We start from the raw sequence: 21,151 nt of genomic DNA on the forward strand, positions 1-21,151 counted from the left end.
GTAAAGTCTGTTCATATTTTAGCTGGAAAGGTATCAGTCCAAAAAGTCTGAGAACTGCTATTATATAGAGGATAATTTATTTGACTTATTCCCAAAGGATATTTTGGGAAGGTGAGAAGAAGTCACCTCAATATGAGATGCATTAAGATATGTAAGCTAATTTACATACAAAAAAGTGAACTTGCAAGTACATTTAAAAGAATATCAATAAAACATCTAGACATAAGAACAAAAATATCTTCGGTTGTGGTAGTTAAAATAAGTATGACTAGAATTAGCAAGCATTTTATCCTTCTCGTACATAATTGCACTCTTATAGAAAATATATTTTAACTTGTTTTGTGAAATATTTTATATTTGTTTCTGATAAAAGTAGCCTATGAGATTTGAGTAACATAATTATTTTACAGTATCTTAATGCTAATACTCTTAAGAAAGAGAGAAATGCCACATCTTTGGAGTATCTTATGAAAAAGTAATCATAACAATTATCTGAAATACAGAATTAACATGGAATCATGGAATCATAGAATGGTTTGCATTAGAAGAGACCTTCAGGATCATCTAGTTTCAACCCCTCTGCCAAGGGCAGGGACACCTTCCACTAGATTAGGTTGCTCGAAGTCCCATCCAGTCTGGCCTTGAACACTCCCATGGATGAGGTATCCACAACTTCTCTGGGCAGCCTGTTCCAGTGTCTCACCACCCTCACAGTAAAGAATTTTCTCCTAATATCTAATCTAAACCTAGTCTTTTTTAGTTAGAAGGCATTCCCCTTTGTCCTGTCACTACATGCCCTTGTAGAAAATCCCTCCCCATTTTCCTTGTAGACTCCCTTCAGGTACTGGAAGGCCACAATTAGGTCACCGCTAACCCTTTTCTTTTCCAGGCTGAACAATCCCAATTCTCTCAAGCTTTCCTCATACGACAGGTTCTCCATCCCTCTAACCACCTTTGTGGCTCTTGTCTGGACCTGCTCCAACATGTCCATGTCTTTCTTGTGTTAGAGACTCCAGAGCTGGAAGCAGTACTTCAGATAGGGTCTCACAGAGCAGAGCAGAATGGCAGAACCTCATTCCATCTGCTGGCCACGTTGCTTTTGAAGCAGCCCAGAACACATTTGGCTTTCTGGGCTGTGAGCACACATTGCCGGGTCAGGTCCAGCCTCTCATCCACCATCACACCCCAGTCCTTCTCAGCAGGGCTGCTCTTGATCTGTTCATCCCCTAGCCTGGATTGATACCATGGGTTGCCCCAACCCATTTGCAGCACCTTGCACTTGGTCTTGTGAAATTCTCATTGGCCCACTTCTCCAGCTTGTCCAGGTTCCTCTGGATGGACATATATCCTATAATGGTATCCTATAGTCCTATAGGACTATATCCTATAATGGTATCCTGAGTTACTGAATATGAAACTAACAAGTAAATTAATCATGTTACTGAAGACTCTTTCTTAGTGAATGATCTAAATTTATCACTCATTTCCATTTTCAGAACTGGGTCTTCCCTACCAATATCTTCTGCTATTTAAGGTATTCAGTGATGATTGGTACTTGGGTCACTATGTTAGTAAAGTGCAAATTAGAAAAAGGTGGCTGCTGATTGAAGAGTGTTTCATTTTAGTTTGGAAATAACGCTCCTCTGGTCTCCCAAATGTGTGCATCATAGTGTCAAGTGTATCAAAGTTACATTTAGAAGTGACTGACAAAACTAGAACCTCCAGGGCAAGAACAGTAAAGGGAACACTGGTCACAACATCTATTCCAGGAAAAACTGTGTTATGGGGTCAGTCCATTTTTGCAAGGAACATCACTGTTTCCCTTCCCAAGGAAGAAAGCAAAACAGGGGGGAAAAAAATAGACCTATAAAGACTCATCGGCAAGCACAGGTGTCTGAACAGACCTAGTGAGCTATGCTGCCCCAAAATCTGAAGAAATCCTCTGAGAAGTTTCTCTATATAACCAGTCTTTTATAAAGGACGTCTTTCCTTTTCCAGTGTTGTTGAATTGTTCATGTTTCGGGCCACAGTTCTTGTGGAAGATTCTGCCCCACTGTCAGATCAGACACTGAGTTGTAAATTACGTTTTCCTTCTGCACGTAAGTAGTATAAGGTTCCACTTCCATCGTGTCATTCTAGCAAAACAAAACCAAAAACTGTGAATGCAAGGAGTAGTTTAGTTTGGCAAAACCCAGCAAGCCTTTGATATCAACTGATGAACATAACTGGAAAGTAGTGCTCTTGTTTTTATTCCTCTTCAACTCAAGAAAAAGACTCCTCTATTGCTTTTTCTATCAAAGAATATGTGTTGCTTTTTCTGGCAAAGATTTGGAGGGTAAAGCTGACATATTGGTTCACTTGCCTCCTTTTCCTTCCCTTCTACACCACTTATTTTTTTGCCTGAAAAAAAAGTTGTGTTAAGGTCTAATTCTCTAGAAAGAGCAAATAATATACTAAAGTCTTGACTACAATTGATTCCTCCATCAGTATACAATTTTAGTCTACAGACATGCTGATAAAAGTTACGTGATGTGATGGCAAGAACACTGGTACTTAACCCATTATTTTGCTTTAACGCAACTGCATCTGTCAGCAACAGCTTGGAGGTAGGGCAGCAGAACAGCAGGAATAGTAATAACTAGAATTGGCTAAGTCTTTTCAGAAGCTGAAGCATCTTTTTAAGTTGATGACAGAATTTGAGCCTAGCATCTACTTTAGGTGCACAGATACAATATAATTGTAACACATCTTGTCTTCACAGAGGTGCTTTTATTTGGATTTGGCAGCAGAGAATAGAGAGACATCACTGATGAGTGAGTTGCTCAGCTACACGGGAAGCTTCTAACAGCATAGGGAATTCAATAATATCTCCCAGTTTGCAGCTCAGCATTCCTTCCGTTGTTTAATAAGATGTTTTGTCTTGAGTCTGATTGTTTCATTGATTGTGGATTGACCATACTAGATAAAGAGGGACCTTCAAAACTCACACATTATCATTCTGGACATGAAGAGGGACATTCCTTTTCTCCTTCTGTCTGTTAATTTGGTTGTTTAATCTTCTTGTTTACTAATAGTTTTCTTAATATTCCCCAACCCATGTTATTGCCTCCCTTCTTCATTACTGCTTGGACAGGAGTTGTGGTTGGTGTGTCTGATATAATCAGGAAGATGTGGTGGGCATCACTCCTTGCTAAGATAAAGAAGGGCAGTAGCTGAGTGTTTGCTGTTGGAACATGCCTCTAGTGCTCCAAGTCAAAATTATGGTAAAATTAAGCTTTGTTTTGTCCTATAAACAGCTAAGAACAAACATATAGGACACAATAATACCTGCGTAAAGCACAGAGTGAAAATCTATTGTTTTCTCTTTACTGACTGTGTTTTCAGGACTACCAGAAGATCCCTGATTTGGTGATGTCTAACCTGCATAATTCTCCTTACCTGTATAGGATCAGTTTCAGGAGGTGTGGTTTTGTGGCACAGTCTGTGAAAAAGAAAGCAAGTGTTAAAGAAATTCCTTCCTTAGTCCTATGTTTGTCTGGATCACAGCTTGGTTTCTTTGGTCAGAAGCATATGAAAATTTTCTTTTTTTCATCTTCAGGAGTAAAGCCATCTCCTGTCTCTCTCTCTCTGACTTTAGATCCTGAAATTATAGCATCCCGACTTTCTCATTTAGGATGCTTTCTTAGCATTATTCAGTGAAGGTGTGTGCAATGCACAGTGTCTGCAGTATAGAAATATTTGATGAAGTTACTTCAGTTATCCATGGCAGCACAGACTGACAGAGTCATATGATTTCAAGACACCAAGAGTACTTTAAAATTTATTCTAGCACTACACGATTTTTCCTTAGCACCCTATCATACATACCTATTGCTGTGGAGCTTGATGTAGTAAATGACAGCCATGAAGGTCATAATGCTCAGAAGACAAAGGGTAATGGAGACATACAGGATAGAGTTCTTTTTGTCTAAACACAAAGAGTTAGTTTGAGTTATATCTTCTTACTACTCATTTTCTGTATTGTTTCAGTATAAGATTAAAGTTGCTTTAGCACATACACACAGTTTCAGCATGCTTGTAAGAGAAATATAATGTCCTTCAGCAGAAGGCAAAGTCAGCAATGAAACACAAATGGAGTCTGTGTCAGAGACAAAAGCAGATCCCACAAATCCCACAGTGGACACTCATGATATTTTTTCACTAAGCCACACCTGAGCCCCTCTCAAGGATTCAGTATTTCTCAGCATTGCAACTCGTGCATAGTTCTCAAAAGCAACAAAAAAACCAAAAACCAAATACCAGAGGTCATAGAGTGTCAGATATTCACAATTCAGAACAAAGTGATTTACTTGTTTCTGCTGGCCACACTAGAGTTGGCTCTCTTTCTGTCTCTTACCATGACATTTAAATTTGCATCTGAAAAAACCTTGCTGATGTTCCACTTCCCATTGGTTATGACTGCTTTGTCTCTGTTTCCAACAACGTTTTCACTACCAAAAGAATGCTATGACACTTATGTGTATCCCTCTTAGGGAAGAAATTCTTAGGAAATAGTGTCTAGAACACAAATGAGTGGTGATGTTTCTGGTCAAAGGCAGTTGGGGATGGTACTCTTGTCTTTATAGGACTTCATTGAAGCTTTCTATACCTTTTGTAGATTTTCCTTCCTAGAAGTAATGATAGTTGAACAAGCTGAACAGGCTTTTGAACAGCAAATGCACGAAGGGAAGCTTACCTGAGGGACAACAGGCTATGGACTCACTCCAGCTCCCAGCTGGGTGGAACACCACGCAGGTTGTGTCAGTCACATTGGTGTCACATGCTGTCAACCTGCTGAGAACAGTCGCTGTCCCGTTGTCATGGCTTTCTTCCTCAAGGGAGGAGTTGCTCTCTAGGAGCCACGAGACCTGAGCAGGCGGCTTCCCTGCCGCTGCCTCGCACACGGGCTTCCCGTGCTCGTCACAGAAGAGGCTCAGCCTTGGGGGCACTGCAAAGCACCAGGAAGGGGAGAAGCATGGAGTTAGTTTCCTGCAGCTGGGACAGGATGTTCTTGTTCTCTACCCAAAATGAAAGCAGTGAAAAGAGGAGAATGAGGTTGGAGGTGCTGTCCCATGGCAACAACATGGATCCAACTCACAAGAGACAAAGATCTTGTCTCTTTTTTCCTTTTGGACAACTTTCCCTCATTTATGTGAGCCTTACCACAACCATGCTCCACATCCTCTGTTAGGATATGGGAAATTACTTCACAGCTGTTGTTTCTAACTAGGCAGTGGAAAACATGACCACAGAAGGGAGCAGAGTTTTGGGAAATAAGGAGAAGGGAGACCCAGAGACATTATCAGTGATATGCATGGCAGTTTATCCAACAAGAATCACGGCTTTGAAGGGACTTTAAAGATCATCTAGTTCTAGTGCCCTTGCCATGGTCAGGGACACCTTCCACCAGACCAGGTTGCTCAGAGTCCCATCCAGCCTGGCCTTGAACTGCCAGAGATGGGGCATCTACAGCTTTCCTGAGCAGCCTGTTTCAGTGACTCACCACCCTCTCAGTATAGAATTTCTTACTTAATATCTAATTTAAAGCTACCCTCTTTGATAAAAAAAAAAAAAAAAAAAAAGGCAGCTCAATTTTTTACTCCATGTTTCCCCAGTGCCTCAGGAGAGGAGCTTTGTATGTCCAGGCCCAGACATGGTCCTTTGGAGAACTGTAAACAGGGAAGGAGTTCCTTACCCAGCACAGTCAGGTGGTATGTCCTGTGGAAATTCCCTTCTGGTGTTACAACTTCACAGATGTAATTTCCCTCCTGGGCTATCCCCACTTGCTGTATCTCAAGCACAGGACCCAGATCTGGTCTGAATTTCCAGTTCATGCTGTCACTGCAGTTTGTTCTGTCTGTTGTGTTCGTATCTGCCCTGTAGCCCAAGTTGCAGGGACCTCCAACCTTGGGATATATTTTCCATGTTAGCATATTTATATTTGGTTTGAGAGGGCAGGCGAGCACTGAGCTGTCACCTACGGTCACTGACACTTCTTTGTTCCCTGAAGGAGAGAAAGAAGGAGAAGAACATGTTAGATAGTGCTTGGGGGTGTCACTCATAGTCCTGAAGTTGAGGTCAGTGCTTCACAGGGAAATGTCTGCAATGGTACATGCCAGCATGAACCGTGTCTGTGCTCATCTGCAAATTGTCTGTCATCTCATACTAGAGCTGTAGATTATGGAGCCAGTGGCCTGTCACAGCCTACCCTCCAAATACCATCAACAAATTTCCCACTGGGGTTCCTCTTAGTGGATAAGACTGGATATTGAAGGAGGACCCTAATCCTTCCCATTGTCTTGGACAGTTTGTCATCTGAAATCTGCCTCTATTGGCAAATTCTTCAGATTTGCAACTCCTTTGGGTTGCTCACAGGGCGGTTGCCACTAACAGAAAATGGAAAAAATAGAAATATGACTATTGCATTTGGCCACATGATAATGACTTTTCTCTGGAACTGTTGCGACCAACAGAGTAAACAGCTTTTACTTCTGCATTCATACAAAATCCAAAACTGTGGGCAAAGGCATTTTCTACACCTCTTAGACATGAAAAAAAGCACAAATAAGAGTGGTGGAGCTTTGTGCAGAGGAAGGATTTTGTCTTGTGTCTCAGGGATGTCTTTTCATCTTTGGAATCTTTGTGAACATACACATTTACACTGTGAGTGTACATAATGTGTACATATGCATTCACACTGTGGCTGTACTGTTTTTACTGCAGCAGTTCCCATACAACATGAATGTAAGTCCTACCCATCTTTGTGCCAGGCACACAACTATGAAGGTGTAAAATGTGCCCATATCCTTGTGCCTCTTGCTTGATAGGCTGAGATAACAGAGGAACCTTATTCAGTTGATGTGTTAACATGTGTTGACATTGAGTATGGCTTGTTCTTGAATTCTGGTTTGCATTTGCTGGGAAACACTTTTCTTTTTTTCTTTCTAGACACTGACTCTTCTTTTATATTTTAAAAGATGACTATTGCTGGGAGACAGGAAATACTTCTTTTCTGGATCCATGAACTATGCATTTGAAGCCACCAGATGAAAAGTTTGGACACAGTCCTCTCATTCTTTTTGGTAGTTATCACACTGGTTATTTAGGGGTGGAGAGCCAGATCACTATTATGGCTCCTCTGTGTATTGCATTTGTTCAAGACAAGTCACACCTCAGGATTGCTTTTTATTTTCTTATGGGTCCCTGAATTTCTTTTTAGCCAAGAAAATAATTTGCCTGGGATTTCTTCTTCCATAAGCTTTCAGAATGGATTATTTTTTTCACATATTGAACATAAGTCATGCTTTGCATTCTTTGTATTGACCAGATTTGGGACACCTCATCTGCCTGTGTCTTCAGCTGACATATCCAAGGATCAGGTTTCTAGCCCAAGATTCATTTTGCTATTTCCTTGACCATTGAAGCCTCTCAACATGATGCCACCTTTAGGACAGTTGGTTCTTTTGCTTTGTTTCAATTACTCACATTGGGACCATTTCCTTTAAGAAAGTATTTTGTGATGGGTTTTGTTTGCAGGTAAGGTACCTGTGAGTGAGCATTCCAGGATGAGAGGAAAGTTACCTGTAACTGTTCTTCAAGATGAGTTGCTTGTATGTGCACTACTGTTGCCTACACTTTCACAGGCAACCCACCCTCCTTTGTGAGGCAGTTGTGAGACAGAGAAAACAGAAGTATGAGGTGCAGGTTGTAAACCAGTGTGAAGAGGAGGTGAAGGAATGGGACTTTTGTGTCCTTGGGCTCCTGCTGAAATTAAAACAAGCAACCCTCAAAATTCACAATGTACGTACATGTTTAAATAACCACCTGAAGAAGACTTGTTGCCAGTAAATAATCTTTTTCAAAATCTCCTAGGTGCAACAGTTAATGAGTTAGCAGGAATAATACCCACAGCTGTCATCCAAGAAGCCTCCATTTACCACTTCACTCACTTCCTCCTTTAATAGGTCACTGTTAACCTTTGGGACCACAAACCATTGATGTCTCAGTTCTCTGTGTCTCTGGTGGAACCTGAGTTGTTCTTTCCTTGGGCTGAGTAATAGTTTCAGTGGCATTCTGAAAGCTGTGTGTGAGGAAAAAATCAGAGTACTACTTTCAAACCATGCATTAATCTGGATGGACAACAGAAGTTAACAAACCTGATTTGTGCTGAAAAATAAGTTTTTCACAAGTTATTCCGAAAATGTTAAACCCCTCCACAAACCTTTCAACAGATATACTAAAGCAGCAATTGAAAATTCAGCTGGATATACAAAGGATTAGAAGGCCTAATTTTTGTGTGATTAGCCAAACCTTTGTCAGTCTTCCTCTAAGGTACCAGACCTGACTTCGTTGTTCCACTACCGCCTACCCAGATCTGAAATTCTATTACCTCTGTTGTCTAGCACAATGTGAAGCCCAGTTCCTGAACATTCACAATGCTATAAGAAATGGTCTTAATGAGCATCAGCTTTAAATCATTAGTCAAATCATTGGCCTATTTGAGAAAACTACAGTTGGTTTTACCTTAATAATATTGTCTGAAATCTCATTATCATCTTGAATTTAGGTGAATGAAACATTCCAGGTCAAACACATTTGCTTCTGTTTGACTGTGTTCTCGGGAAATGATTTCCAACTTGCAAAATGAAGACAGTTCACTGCATTTTCACTTCTTATATATTCCTTTAAAGGTTTTTGCCCTTTCATTTTGTAGATGAAGTATCCTTTGGGTGAATACACTTCAACTGTTGACAGTGTATTTTTCTGCTTAATGGCATTTCAAGAGAATGTGAGGTGTGTGTCTTAAACTCAGATGATTTTACCAGAAGTGGAACTGAAGGAAGCCTTTTGTCTCATGAGAGTTTCTGGATGAGTTCAATGAATGTCTCTGAAAATTGGAGAACAAAGTATTTCCTCTCCTAGTTTAACATTGCCAAGAGTCTCAGAGCTCCGAGTCGTGCACAGTGTGGCTTACCTCATCTGAAAATGACTAAGCAAACCTTAACGTTCAAACAGCTTGTGTGTTGGAGATGGGTTTTTTTTGGATAATGTGTGCAAATGTTGAGCAAGAATGACAGTGTTGTGCAAATTTAAGTGTGTACGCTTTTATTTGCATTTTAAAGCAACATTATTTTACTTTTATTTCAACTCAGCATCTCCTAAAGCAACTCATTGCAATGCTCAAGTTCCCAAGATAACAACTTGCACACTTCAAGGTTGTAAAGAGGCAGTGAAAGTGGTGCTTTCTGCTGTGCCTTTCTGTCATATTCTCCTCTGAATGAATCAAGTACCATTGACTTCAAATAAGAAGCCACATCAGTTAGCTTAAAATGTGCTGAATCAAGTTTAAGTACAATTTTAGGTTTATAAGAAATTCATAGAAGGATTATGATATCCCCTGTATCTTGTTATCAATTCAGAAGGCTTTTGTTAAGGCAAGAGCTTTTCCATAGATGGCAGATTAATTTGTAAAAAATCTTATTAATCCTACCCTTATACACATCCTCCTACTTTTGTAAAGAGGTCTTATAAACATAAAAGTTTTAATTGTTTTGACTTTACTGAACTCTTTCATTGCTAGAGTGCAGGTAAGTGGTATTAACACAAATATGAATTCTGAACTTTCTTCCTTGATTTGCTTCTTTTCTCATACATGCTACTATAAACATGATCTTTAGACTTCTTTTACGGAAGAAGAATGCATATGCTAGAAGTCCTGAAAAGTTTGATTTATTTATGTTTCTGAAATGACTTTGACAACCTTCTCTTATGGTGGAACAGGGATTGTTTTTATCTCTGTAGAACAGAAATATATTATTAGGAGGAAGTGTTATCTTATATTATGACCCTATTAGCCTGTTAGCATTCTCCCAAGAACTGTCTCAAACTCCTACTGTCTTAGTTTTAAAGGCAGGGAAAGAAAAAAGAAGGTAAGGGAGCAAGGCATAACTACAGAGTCTGCATCTGTTTTGATCTTCCTCTGGTTCAATGTGGCATGGAAGCATTTTGTGTCAGCAAAGTGCTCTGGATACACCCTAAACTGAGTCCCAAAAGTGACATAGCCAGGCTGATAGTTCTGCTGGGCATTTGCTCAGTAGCCCTTCTTGTCATCATGTAGGTAGTTACAGTGCTTCCATTTCTATGGATGCTCACTCATTACCGTGTGGTGCAGAAATCTTCCAGCGTGCTTGCTATTCTCCCAATAAAGTATATGCAAAAAGAGAGCTCAGCTTCATTTTACCACAGAGTGTAGCAATAAGTTCAGATAATTCAAGGTTTTGAACCGTGGTGAGCTAAATTCTTGTCACTCACAAGCAAAATAGGACTGGGCCTGGGTAACACTTGATGGGAAGCTTCCAAACCATGAATAATAATGTCAGCCATTTTTCATAACAGTTTCTGATGAAAAAAGGATTTGCCTTTCTTTCTATTTCAAGATAAAATATGATCTCAGAAAATGTCAAAACTTGCTGGTTTTTACTAGAGTTAGCTTAATTTAAAAGCACTGTAAAATGTATATTCTCAGAAATTAATACTTAAATAGTTATGGAATCCACTAGCACAAAGACAGTTTTTTGAATAGATATAATCCTCATCCCTATCCTGTCCTTCCTGGTCAGTTTAGCATTTCCTCCAATTTAGAGATGTTGCTAGGACAAGTTGGACTGAAGTTGGACATGTTCTGCTTTCTCTTTCTAGTGAGCATCCCAAAAGCCATCTAAGTCTCTAAAAGTATATTTTGATAGATCAGAAACCAATATGCTAGCATGTGACAGTTCTGCAGGGAACCCAGAACTGCTAGCTATACTTATGAAAATGAAAGGACTGAAAATAAATCTCCCCTGCTCTCTGTGCCCCCATAGAACAGGTTCTTTCCCTCATTCTTCTCTTGTACTCCATAAGCTTTTGGTGACTTTTCAGGCTGCACATTTCTCGCATGATCTCTTCTGAGCAACTTTTCCACAACTTCCATTACTTCCTGTGGGTCTACTCCAATCCAGCCCTTTGCCAGGATCTCCCTATATGCTTTCTTTGCCCTCCTTATGCTGCTTGCTCCAGCCTGCACTCTTGGATATGTACTCAGCAGCTCTGAGGGAAGACACAATCTCTCCTTTCCTCCAAGAATTTCACTAAACCTAAAGGATGTATATCTACTCTGCAGGAAAACTAAACAAACAGAAGTATTTCTTGTGGTTAAACCCCAGCTGGCAACAAAGCCCCTCACAGCCACTGGCTCCCTCTCGCTCACTCTTCCCACAGTGAGACGGGGGAGACAATCAGAAAAGTGAGAAAACTCACAGGTTAAGAGTTAAAACAAAAGCCACGTGCACAAGCAAAGCAAACCAAAGAATTCCCATGGGCAGGCAGGCAGCCACCTCCAGGAAAGCAGGGCTATATCATGAGTAGTGGTGACTTGGGAAGACAAACACCATAGGTCCTAACATCCTTCCTTCCTTCTTCTCCAGGTTTTATGTGCTGAGCACGATGCCATATGGTGTGGAATTTGGTGTTGGTCATTTGGGGTCAGCTGTCCTGGCTGTGTCCCTTCCCACCTCTCACTGGTGGGGTGGGATGAGAGGCACAAAAGGCCTTGGCTCTGTGTAAGTGCTGCTGAGCAATAATGAAAACATCCCTGTGACATGAACACTGTTTCCAGCAGAAACCCAAAACATAGCCCCATAGTAACTATTATGAAGTAAATTAACTCTATCCCTGCCAAAACCATCACGGTATGCCACTGTTAAAGAGGAAAGGTTCAGTGTTCCAAGTGTTTCGATTCTGACCTGTCACTGCACCGCTGTTTTCTGGAATGGTGCTTTCATAATGTAAAATGGCTAATAGTCATTTGCTGAAGTTTCCTCCATGATAGCTGCTTGTTTTATGACCAGTGCCATTAGGGCATATATGCCATACATGTCAGCGTTTGTCTATTCAAACAAAGGCTCAGAAACAAACCAGCACATTCCACGGCTCCTTCTTTCAAGATGAAATCCCATTTTATAGCTGAGCTGAACTGACAGGTTGTCAGTGCAGCAAAGGCCTCGCTCTCTGTGGGCCTGCAGGAAACAAGTGATTTGAAGAGGTGTGAGCTATCGGGCTCACTTCTGTGCAGCGCTAACTGTAGGATGGTAGTTAAATGTCAGTACTGTTAACTATTTCATTGCACATAAGAGAGATTAAATGAAGAGAGATTAAATATATCTACATCTTTTTTGTAAACAGCTTCTCATTTTCAGTAGTGTTCTTCACAAATGAATTGACTCCGGAAAACAGCAATCATTTTTTCTGTTAGCCAAAAGGAGCAGAACTCGGGAGTCCGTGCTGTCTGTCACAACAATGTAGAAAACAGATGAGTCAGGTTCTGGGAGTTCTGTATAGCTCCAAGCTGAACCATTTTATTTTGATTGTGAGCAGCTTTCACCTTGGAGACTCATCTGACAGGTGGGTAGGATAGAAGGCCTTTAGATGAGGTCCTCCAATTTTACTCCAGCCTGTAAAATCCATCTAATTATTAACAATAATGCTATGCTATCCCTCATTTTCTCTCCTTGACTTTTGAAGAAGACTTCAAGCCATGTTTGAGAAGGTTCTCAAGCTCTATTCCAGTGCACATTCCAATGCACTGACAGATTCCACTTCTGTGTTTGAAAATGCACATATCCTTTCTCAGGAAAAACAAACTCAGTTGAAAAGTTCACATTTGTGTTTCCAAAATATGTTGTCATGCTAAAATAACAAAAATATCGTCATGCTAAGATTTCTGTAATTTGAAAAGATTGGGGGAAAAGACTTTCCTCTGTTTTTTTCCATGTGGTTTATATAGTGTGTTTAACAGCTGTCATGAATAACTAGTTGCACCAGTTTCAATGCAGTGTCACTTATTTAGTCATTTCTCCTGTTTCTCAGAGACTTGCTCGCAATAAAGGAAGAAAGAAAGATTTTAAAACCAGGAAAATTTGATTGTGAAGCCACTACAATTTTGAGGGGAATAACTACAAAATCAGAGAGAGCTACACAGCTTGAAAGTGCTTTTAATTGCTTTCAAACAGGAAAGATTTCTAGCTTCTGTTATTCTTCATAGCAGGTTTTAACCCACAATAGAACTTTTTCTTGCCTCCAAAATGACTCAAGTTCCGTGACAACCTCTTCTGAAACTTAGCTGCTAAAGAGTTTTTCACACTGTAAAGGGATTTCTTCCTCAGCCGTATTTCTCAGACATCCTATTGAATCTTTATTTCTTACAGTAACAATTTACCACAGCATCTCCCCCTTACACCCCCTGTGGATTGTGACATATTAAACTCAGAGGTATAATGAACTGAAACAATGATCATACCAGAAGCAAACTACCAACTGTATCTTGGAATGAATATGTTATATGAGTCATAACAAGTAATAATCAAAAAGGCAGCACCGGACGATTGAAAGAGGTCAGATACAACACTGAGTTCTGCATCTGTTTTCCCCTTCTAAGTGCCTGTGACACTTAGCAAGGCTCGTGTGGAGTAAAGTGAAAGATAAATAGAAGTGCTTTGTACTAGGGTAGGAATTGCTAACGAACTGACAGACTTTTCTACATCATAGCTTTGTGACTCTGAAAACAGAGTCACAACAGGACAGAGTGTAGGCTAAAAACCAGTCCTGTGTTTCGGGTGAACACTAAGTAGTTCAACTACTCTAATTTTCATGAGAGAAATACATGAAATAGCTGACCTGAGCTCATATGACTGTTTCTTGAAACTGAGATCACAGCTTTTTCAGCATGGATGTATCTTTAAAAGGACACATTAAGAGACTTATACCTTAATCATTAGTTTCACACTCACGGTCTTTTATCCATACTTATCATTATTTCTTGACAATATCTCCTATTCCCATTTCCTTTAGTTAGGCTTCTTTCTTATCTTCAGATATTCTTTTCTTCCTCATAGTCGAATTCTTATTTTGTTCTCCTTTTAACACATTTCTTTTCTGCAACTATTACCATGTCACTTGCAGTGCTTTTCTCGCCCCCATTACTGTGTCATTCTTTCTTGCTGTTTCATACAAGCCAAAATAGCAACCTTACACACTTTGTCACTGGTTTTCCAATATGAAGTGCCCACAGCATGGCTGGATTTTTTTTTATGTTGCAAACTTCAGTATGGCTTTATATGTTGCAGAGAGGTGAGGACACTGACAGAACTCAATAATGATCCCAAGGTTTCAGTCTTCCCATTCAAGGTGGAATATACCTTTGCATTCGCCAGTTCCAGTTTTTCATTTTTCTATGATCTTTCAATTCTACTAAGCTTTCTCTAGTATAATTTCAAGCAGTCATTCAAGATAGCTAATTCTGAAGGAAAAGAAAAGATGTTAAAGCACACCTAATTGAGAGATGTGGTTTGATACAGTGTCGTCTTGAAAAAAATTAAGCTGAAGAATAGAAGGACAACTGAAGGGAAACATGATGGATTAAGAACTGGATTAAGGAGAGAAAGCGAAGGCAGTGTTAAAAGGAGGTGTCAGGTTGAAAGTAGCTTGCTAATAATGTTTCTCAGCAGATGTTTTTTGCCATAATTGCATTTAACCTTTTTACTAATGGCATTGGCTGTTTGAGGAAATTTGTTAAAAGCAGGAAGAATATAGTGTTACTAGTATAAAGAATTGATATGTCATACAAAAAGGACCAGTTGACCTTGATGAGTAGAATGACAGATGTGTGCTGAAATTCAGCAGCTCAAAATGTAATAATAATAAAAATAAGTAATATTACAAATTGAGACTGGAACTTAGAATAGAGAATCTTGCCTCAATCAGGATTAAAACCAGCCTTTCAATAAAGTGGGTGCTTTTTTTGGTGCTCAAATTGTTTATGAAAAGTGTTTTGTGATACGTCTGCAAAAAAAAAAAAGCAATTTAATTTCATTTCAGCACTGCCATTTGATCCCGTGATTCAGTGATTACTCTCAATTAAATGGGTTATGTCTCAATATAAATATGACTTTCTAGAAAAAAAGGATAGATACACTTCTTTAATGAAGGAATTTGTTGGTGTTTAAATGATGTGTCAGTCACGCAGTTTAGAGAACAAACACCGTTGGCCAAATCCTCAGCTGATAATAAATCATCACTGAACTTAACAAGCTGTCACATATTGTATCGGCCTGGTTGTAAACTTTGAAGTTGGTATGGCAACTTCTATGTGCAAAGATCTTTGTCCTTGCAGAATTTGAGCTGGAATGGATGAGGGGAAGAAGGATTTATACTGGACAACAAAATGCCTTGGGTAGTATTTCTTTCCGAGTAGCGCTGTGACACCATGTGTAACAAAGGGCCTCCAACTTCTCAGTATAGAAACAGATACAGATTGTTTTATATTTGGTTCTGTATGCTGAACTGCATTATTTGGTTCTGCATTACTGTCTGCGTGAGAAGGAAAACAGAAAAAGTACTGTTTATTTGTGCTTGAGAGGTGTTTTCCTGCTATTCTAAACAAAAAATAGATCGTTGACTGCAAACAGCAGCTTGTATGCCTTCTTTTTCATAGTTTGCAGAAAGCAGATAAGGGACTGCTATGAAAACATGTCTATAATCTCACTTTTATATAGTTAAAATCTCAGTCATACCTTGTTTAGTGCTTAGCTTTAGCATAGTGGTTTTTGTCCTAGCATTTTCTTATTCAATACAAAGATAAGGCAGCACAAGAAGATCCTCTGTGCTTGTTTTCTTGTGAATGATTGTACTTCTAAATACAAAATATACCAACGGTGAGTTTTAAGTAGCACATACCTCTACAAGTGCATTCACAGTTAAAGCAAATCTGCTTGCTTTGTAGTTCATGGAGTTTGTGGTCAGCTTGCAAGACTGAGCTTCCTTTTTTCCATGGTTTTAACACATTCAGATGCAAATGCTTTCAATGTGTTTGGACCACAGTACAGCAAAATGTTGGTATCACAAGGATGTGCTTTGAAGATTGAACTATGGCAATTTAGATGTGTTCTAAGAAAAGTTTTGCTTAGTGGAAATTCAGTACGAAATTCTGTTTTAAGAATTTGGGTGAGAAAACCCATCCATTAGGATTCAGATGTTTTTAGGGTAAAAAAAGTCAGAATGATTCCAGCACACAGTCCCAGGGGGCTGCAAAAAATAGTGAAATGGAGACAACAGTAAGATTATCATAATAGTTTTTTTAGGCTATGATTTTTTTGTATCTAGTGCAAGACTCCATCACAAACTAGAAAAGAAGGCAACAGAGACAGAAGCAGTGAAACACAGTACGACAGAGACATTAAAAACGCAATAAAACACTAGTACCCTAGTGAAAAAGAATTTACCAGCTTTATTAAGGAAAGAAACTAAATGACAGCAGTAGCATTCAAGAAGGTTAAGTATGTAGGTAAACTTGAACTGTACCTAGGTTGCTCTGTAAATCAACTTCACTTTTATTCATCTCATGCTCTGTAATTCCAGCACCGATACAATATTACTGACTTCGGTTTTTTACTACTGATGAAACTGAACAACCATAGAGAATCACATCTCCTTACTGACAATGGATGTCTTGCAGCTTCCTCTGGAGCACTTGGACATATCTGTTGTCACAAGATACAACTGCAGATGCAGGACTTAACAGCCCAACACTGCAAATGTTATTTCAATAAAAAGAGATCTGTTGCATGAACTTCTCATGGAAGATCTTGCCTTTTCTTACCACTTTCCTTTGGAGTATGTACACAACCACTTGAGTTGTTCTGTGTGCTAGAAATCTTCAAAGCATTACCAAAAAGATTTTTATTTTCTCTACCACGACTGTGAGGATTGCCACAACATGACTGATAGTAGAGATCATGCATCAGCAGCCTCACTAGTGTATTATCCAATTCTACCTGAGGGCAGATGCAACAATTATGAAGCAACCTCAGCCTTGCTTCTGAGCTGCCCCTTCTGCTGTTGTAAAAACTAACCCAATCATACAAAACAACTTACTAAGGAAATGTTAAGGAAAATGTTAATGGAGATAAAGCCTGGTTATACACAACAGTTTTTGCATGACCTTATTTAGATTAGAGTAGCTTGCTCTAGTCTTCAGAAGGGGGGACACAGTTCCTTCTGAGCTTCATGTAACACTAGAATTCTCTGGATAGAATGCACTCATTGGATCAGTTTGACATATTTAGCCTGTGATCTCTGAAGAAAAAAACCCCTTGTCACTAGATCTTGCTCAGAAGAATCACCCTAATAATGACGGAAACAAGTTTAAGAGCAGTGTTAGCTAAAAACTTCCCATCAAATGTGGGCTGTTTTTTATTGGGAGCAGGATGCGGGTAGCGGGGGAGGTTTCAGGCATGAAATTACATTTTAACTGAACACCTTTTTCTACATTCTTTGAAGGGCAACATAGTTGATTAACCAAGACACCAAGAAGTTGAAATCAAAATACCATTGGGTGTAAAATATCCACTTTTTGGCATTGGACTTTTTAAAATATTTCCAGCAAAGTCAGTTTTCAAAAAGAATTTTTGCCAAGTTTATTACCCTTTTTCTCCCCATTTTCTTCAAGATTTTGTGGTGTATTCATACTCCTTTACTTTTCGAGCAGCTGTATTCAAAAATGTTGGCTGTCTCTGATGCTTACCATAATCTATCTGCATGATCTTGAGCAGGTTCCTCAGTATTCTTTTGAGATAGTTCTTTATCTACAGGAAAGGGACAGGGTTTTTTTCCTCCAGCGTACCTGTTGTGAGGTTACTGATGCAAAGTTTAATAATTTTTGTGAAGTATATCAATTTTTTCCAATGGGTAGCACTGAGGTAACTATTTGGGATCTTTCATTACCACCCAGACACATTACAGACAGGTATTCTGTCACTGCCAACAATGACTACATCTGTTTTGCTTTAAAATATCATGAAGGAGACATTTTTATTTTCTGGCCAAGTGGAATGGAATAACTCATGTCCACACAGTTTAGTTCTTCTGTCTATAATAGGAATGGACACATGCACATTACATATTATTCAGATATGTCTCTAATTTAATCTGGATCTCACAGACCTATCTGCCTTCTCCCTCTATGCATAGACAATTTAGGCTTCTGGAACTGCTGCCCAAATTCCTAGATCCACTACCAAGTTCCCGGCGTGCTGTGTGGTGTCTGGAAGAGCACAAGCTCTAGAAATGCAAGTGAGCAGTATGTGGGAAACATTAATTGCTGTAGCTAAACAGTATTAAAACTAAGTCAACTACAGTAAAAGACAGAAGCTTTGGAGTGCCACTGCCTTTGGCACAAAAGCCTTTCCCAACTTGATACTGGGCGTGCCCCTTAGCCTCAGAACAAAATTGTAGAAGCTGCTCCCTACTGTCAGAGCATCGGGGGTCTTCCACTACTTCACAAAAGATGCAAGAGATTCCTGCCCTATTTCAGAGTACCTGCAGCCTCTCTTCAGCAGAAACTGCATGTCCAAAAGCTTCATGTTCACAAAAACTTTGTGAACATATTTTTAATATGTTAAAAGGATCAGTTTCTCAGATTATGTGGATTTTGAGTTGTCAATAAAAAGGCTTTTTGTGACAAATGTTACATTCCCAGCTGAGGGCCACTAAATAGTTTTCTACATTGAAGTCACAAGGATAATGCCTGGCAGCTTCATGACCCCTAAGAAAAGAGGAACAGGAATGGATATTGGGAAAGCTGTTTTAGTTGTGCTCCACAATTTTTAGCACTTAATGAGAGCCACAGAGCAATGAATAGCTTCTACAGAAAGAAAGTAGCTGTGCATATTCCCCAATCTTACATCCCAATGGCCAATTGGTTCCAGTTAGACTCACCTCCTGATCTCATAACAATGATGGTGAGCAGCACAAACATATACACAGTCTTCCCAGAAATCTTCATGTTGGTTCCTGCTTTCATGCCTTAGGCAGCTCCGTCACTCCATCCATCCCGACACCAACCTAACTGTGGTCACGGGGAGCGTTTATTGCCTGCCAGTGCACCCTCAGCAGTCGGTGTCAAGTGTTTCCTCTCTCCCTTTCCAACTCCTCTCTTCTAGCTGTGCATGCTCCTGATCAACTGGCTCCTCAAAGCTGAAGAGGTTCCTCCTTCTGACTTTTCAGAGCACTAAGCTTCCTGTGCTGAAAGCCTGGGCAAACACTGAGGAAACAGGCTGAGCAGTTCTGCCTTCCGTTCATTGGCTCTCCTCGGGAGGCTGATAAGTGAAGATAAACCCTGCAGCAGAGTTCAGAAAGGGTAAAAGCAGAGGAGATTATGCAAGGCTGAGTTTAATATCAAAAAGTAAATGTTAGTCTTGGGAAGCTAGAGAGAAACTTATTCTTCATGTTTGTCATGTCTGTTACTACTGCTACTTCTTTGACACTTCTTTGGTACTACCTCCAAGACAATTCTTCCTTGTATCTTCCTCAAGAGAAAAAAAAAAAAAAGCAGTCTCAAACCTTTTCTGTAAGTGACATTTTTAATTATTTCTTTCTCAGCTGCTGGTAGCACAGTTCTCATCTTGAACAACAAGTCTATCCAGACCCTGAGAACAGAAACTGAGTTTTGAGGGGAAAGAAAAGGCTATTTTAAATTCTATTCAACAGAAATGAGACAGAAACTGAAGGTGGCCTACATCTTTCACTTAAAAATTGGTTTGTTTGGGGATTTTTTTCAGAATACTCTCGTGAGTGTTGTTTTAAAATAATACTGTACCTGTTTCTCCACTTCCTCACTGAGCTACTAATTTCAGATTCAGAGTTCTGTCTCCCTTCTTAAGCCACAGCACTTCCCTAGTACAGTTCTGTGGGTCAAGGATAAAAAAGGCTTCAGCTTTTTGTCTTGTTTGAAAGCTAGGAGTCAGGGTAATTACTACTGAGGACAGAGACATAAGAAGTAAATACAGAAAACAGATCAAAGTTGGCAGGAAATGAACTGCTCAGGCACTAGGACTGCACACCATGTTTGAACTCTGCTGATGACTGCAGTCTGATATTCTGGTAATTTTGTTTGATCAGACTGGTGTTCCAAAATTGTCTGCATTGATGTTCACTGGAACAGAGGAGTGTGAGTTAAGGTCTTATGTAAATACGTAAAAAAAAACCTGATAATGATCATGTAAAGAAAATAATGTAAGACACAAATTTAGCTGGATCATCTTGGTCCCAGGATCATCTCATTGGCTATAGTTTTTTGTGGGAGGGTGTTCTGCATATTTCCCCCCCTTGATTTTTTAAATACAATATCACATTTTGACACTCCTCCGCTTTTCAATGTGCTATTTTCAGTAACATTGGTTTGTTTTCTGAGTATTTATCATTGACCTTGGAATTAGTAATGCATGTGAATAGATATCATAGCTGTATTTTAGACAAGGGCATGGAGAGGAAGAAGAGGTCTTTTTGTAAGTAGAGATTAAGATACAAGGCTGGAGAGAGAACATGTAATCAGTATCAGGCCTCCAAGGTAAAAGAAGTGGTGCTCAAATTTGATGCAAAGACAAGAGGAAACTAAGGTGGTATAAATGTGCAGATATAGTGTATTGGGTACAAGATTGCTGCATAAATATAAAAATTTAAAATATTCAGTGGGATAGAGGAGATTTTGCAAAAGAACAAACTCTCTTTTAAACAAGAAAAGTCCTACTTTAAATTGCCATCATGAAAGATCTTTGCTACAGGAAATTGATTCAGAACCAGAAGTTAGACAGATGGATTCTTTTGGTAGGAAAATATTATTTAAGATGCCATTAAGACTCTTTGGGAGCAACTTCTGGTTGAAGGCAGCAAAACTTGGGAAGTGTCACAGAAGTCTGCGGCAGGACATGACGGAAACATAAGTTTACCACAAGAAGTGACAAGCACTTTATTTCTTAGTCACAGGAGGCTGTTCTCTAACTTGCACAATGAGAGCCAGGATCCCACGACATAGAATTCACAGGATCCTAGAATGGTCTGGGTTGGAAGGGACCTTCAAGATCATCTCTTCCAACCCTCCTGGCACAGGCAGGGACACCTTCCCCAAGAGCAGGTTGCTCAGGGCCCCATCCAGCCTGTCTTTGAATACAACCAGGGATGAGGCACCCACAACTTCTCTGGGCAAAATCTGTTCCAGTGTCTCACCACTCTCACAGTAAAT

General features: G+C 39.6%; 1 protein-coding gene across 2 annotated transcripts; it reads right to left on the reverse strand.

Annotated features, from left to right (window-relative positions):
* Positions 1-709: 709 nt before the first annotated feature.
* Positions 710-21,016, reverse strand: LOC103756505 (cell surface glycoprotein CD200 receptor 1-A). Of its 2 annotated transcripts, XM_008922558.4 has the most exons (6): positions 18,850-21,016; positions 5,735-6,043; positions 4,736-4,987; positions 3,868-3,967; positions 3,439-3,481; positions 710-2,135 (listed from the first exon to the last, which is right to left on the reverse strand). In XM_008922558.4, the coding sequence occupies exons 1-6, from the start codon at positions 18,932-18,934 to the stop codon at positions 2,013-2,015; spliced, it is 912 nt and encodes a 303-aa protein (XP_008920806.4). In that variant the 5' UTR covers positions 18,935-21,016; the 3' UTR covers positions 710-2,012. The 2 variants fall into 2 exon arrangements, with proteins under 2 accessions (XP_008920806.4, XP_017930137.3); XM_018074648.3 differs by lacking the exon at positions 3,868-3,967 and having other exon boundaries at positions 1,991-2,135.
* Between the last annotated feature and the right edge of the window lie 135 nt (positions 21,017-21,151).

This window comes from Manacus vitellinus, unplaced genomic scaffold (assembly GCF_001715985.3).
Source record: "Manacus vitellinus isolate BGI_N305 unplaced genomic scaffold, ASM171598v3 scaffold_28_pilon, whole genome shotgun sequence".
Classification (NCBI taxonomy): Eukaryota; Metazoa; Chordata; class Aves; order Passeriformes; family Pipridae; genus Manacus; species Manacus vitellinus.

Coding starts and splice junctions, on each gene's coding strand:
- LOC103756505 (XM_008922558.4), bottom strand. CDS start 18,934: ATGAAAGCAGGAACCAACATGAAGATTTCTGGGAAGACTGTGTATATG. Junction 3,968..4,735: donor CATAGCCTGTTGTCCCTCAG/GTAAGCTTCCCT, acceptor CTTTGTGTTTAG/ACAAAAAGAACTCTATCCTG. Junction 3,482..3,867: donor ATCAAGCTCCACAGCAATAG/GTATGTATGATA, acceptor TCTTTTTCACAG/ACTGTGCCACAAAACCACAC.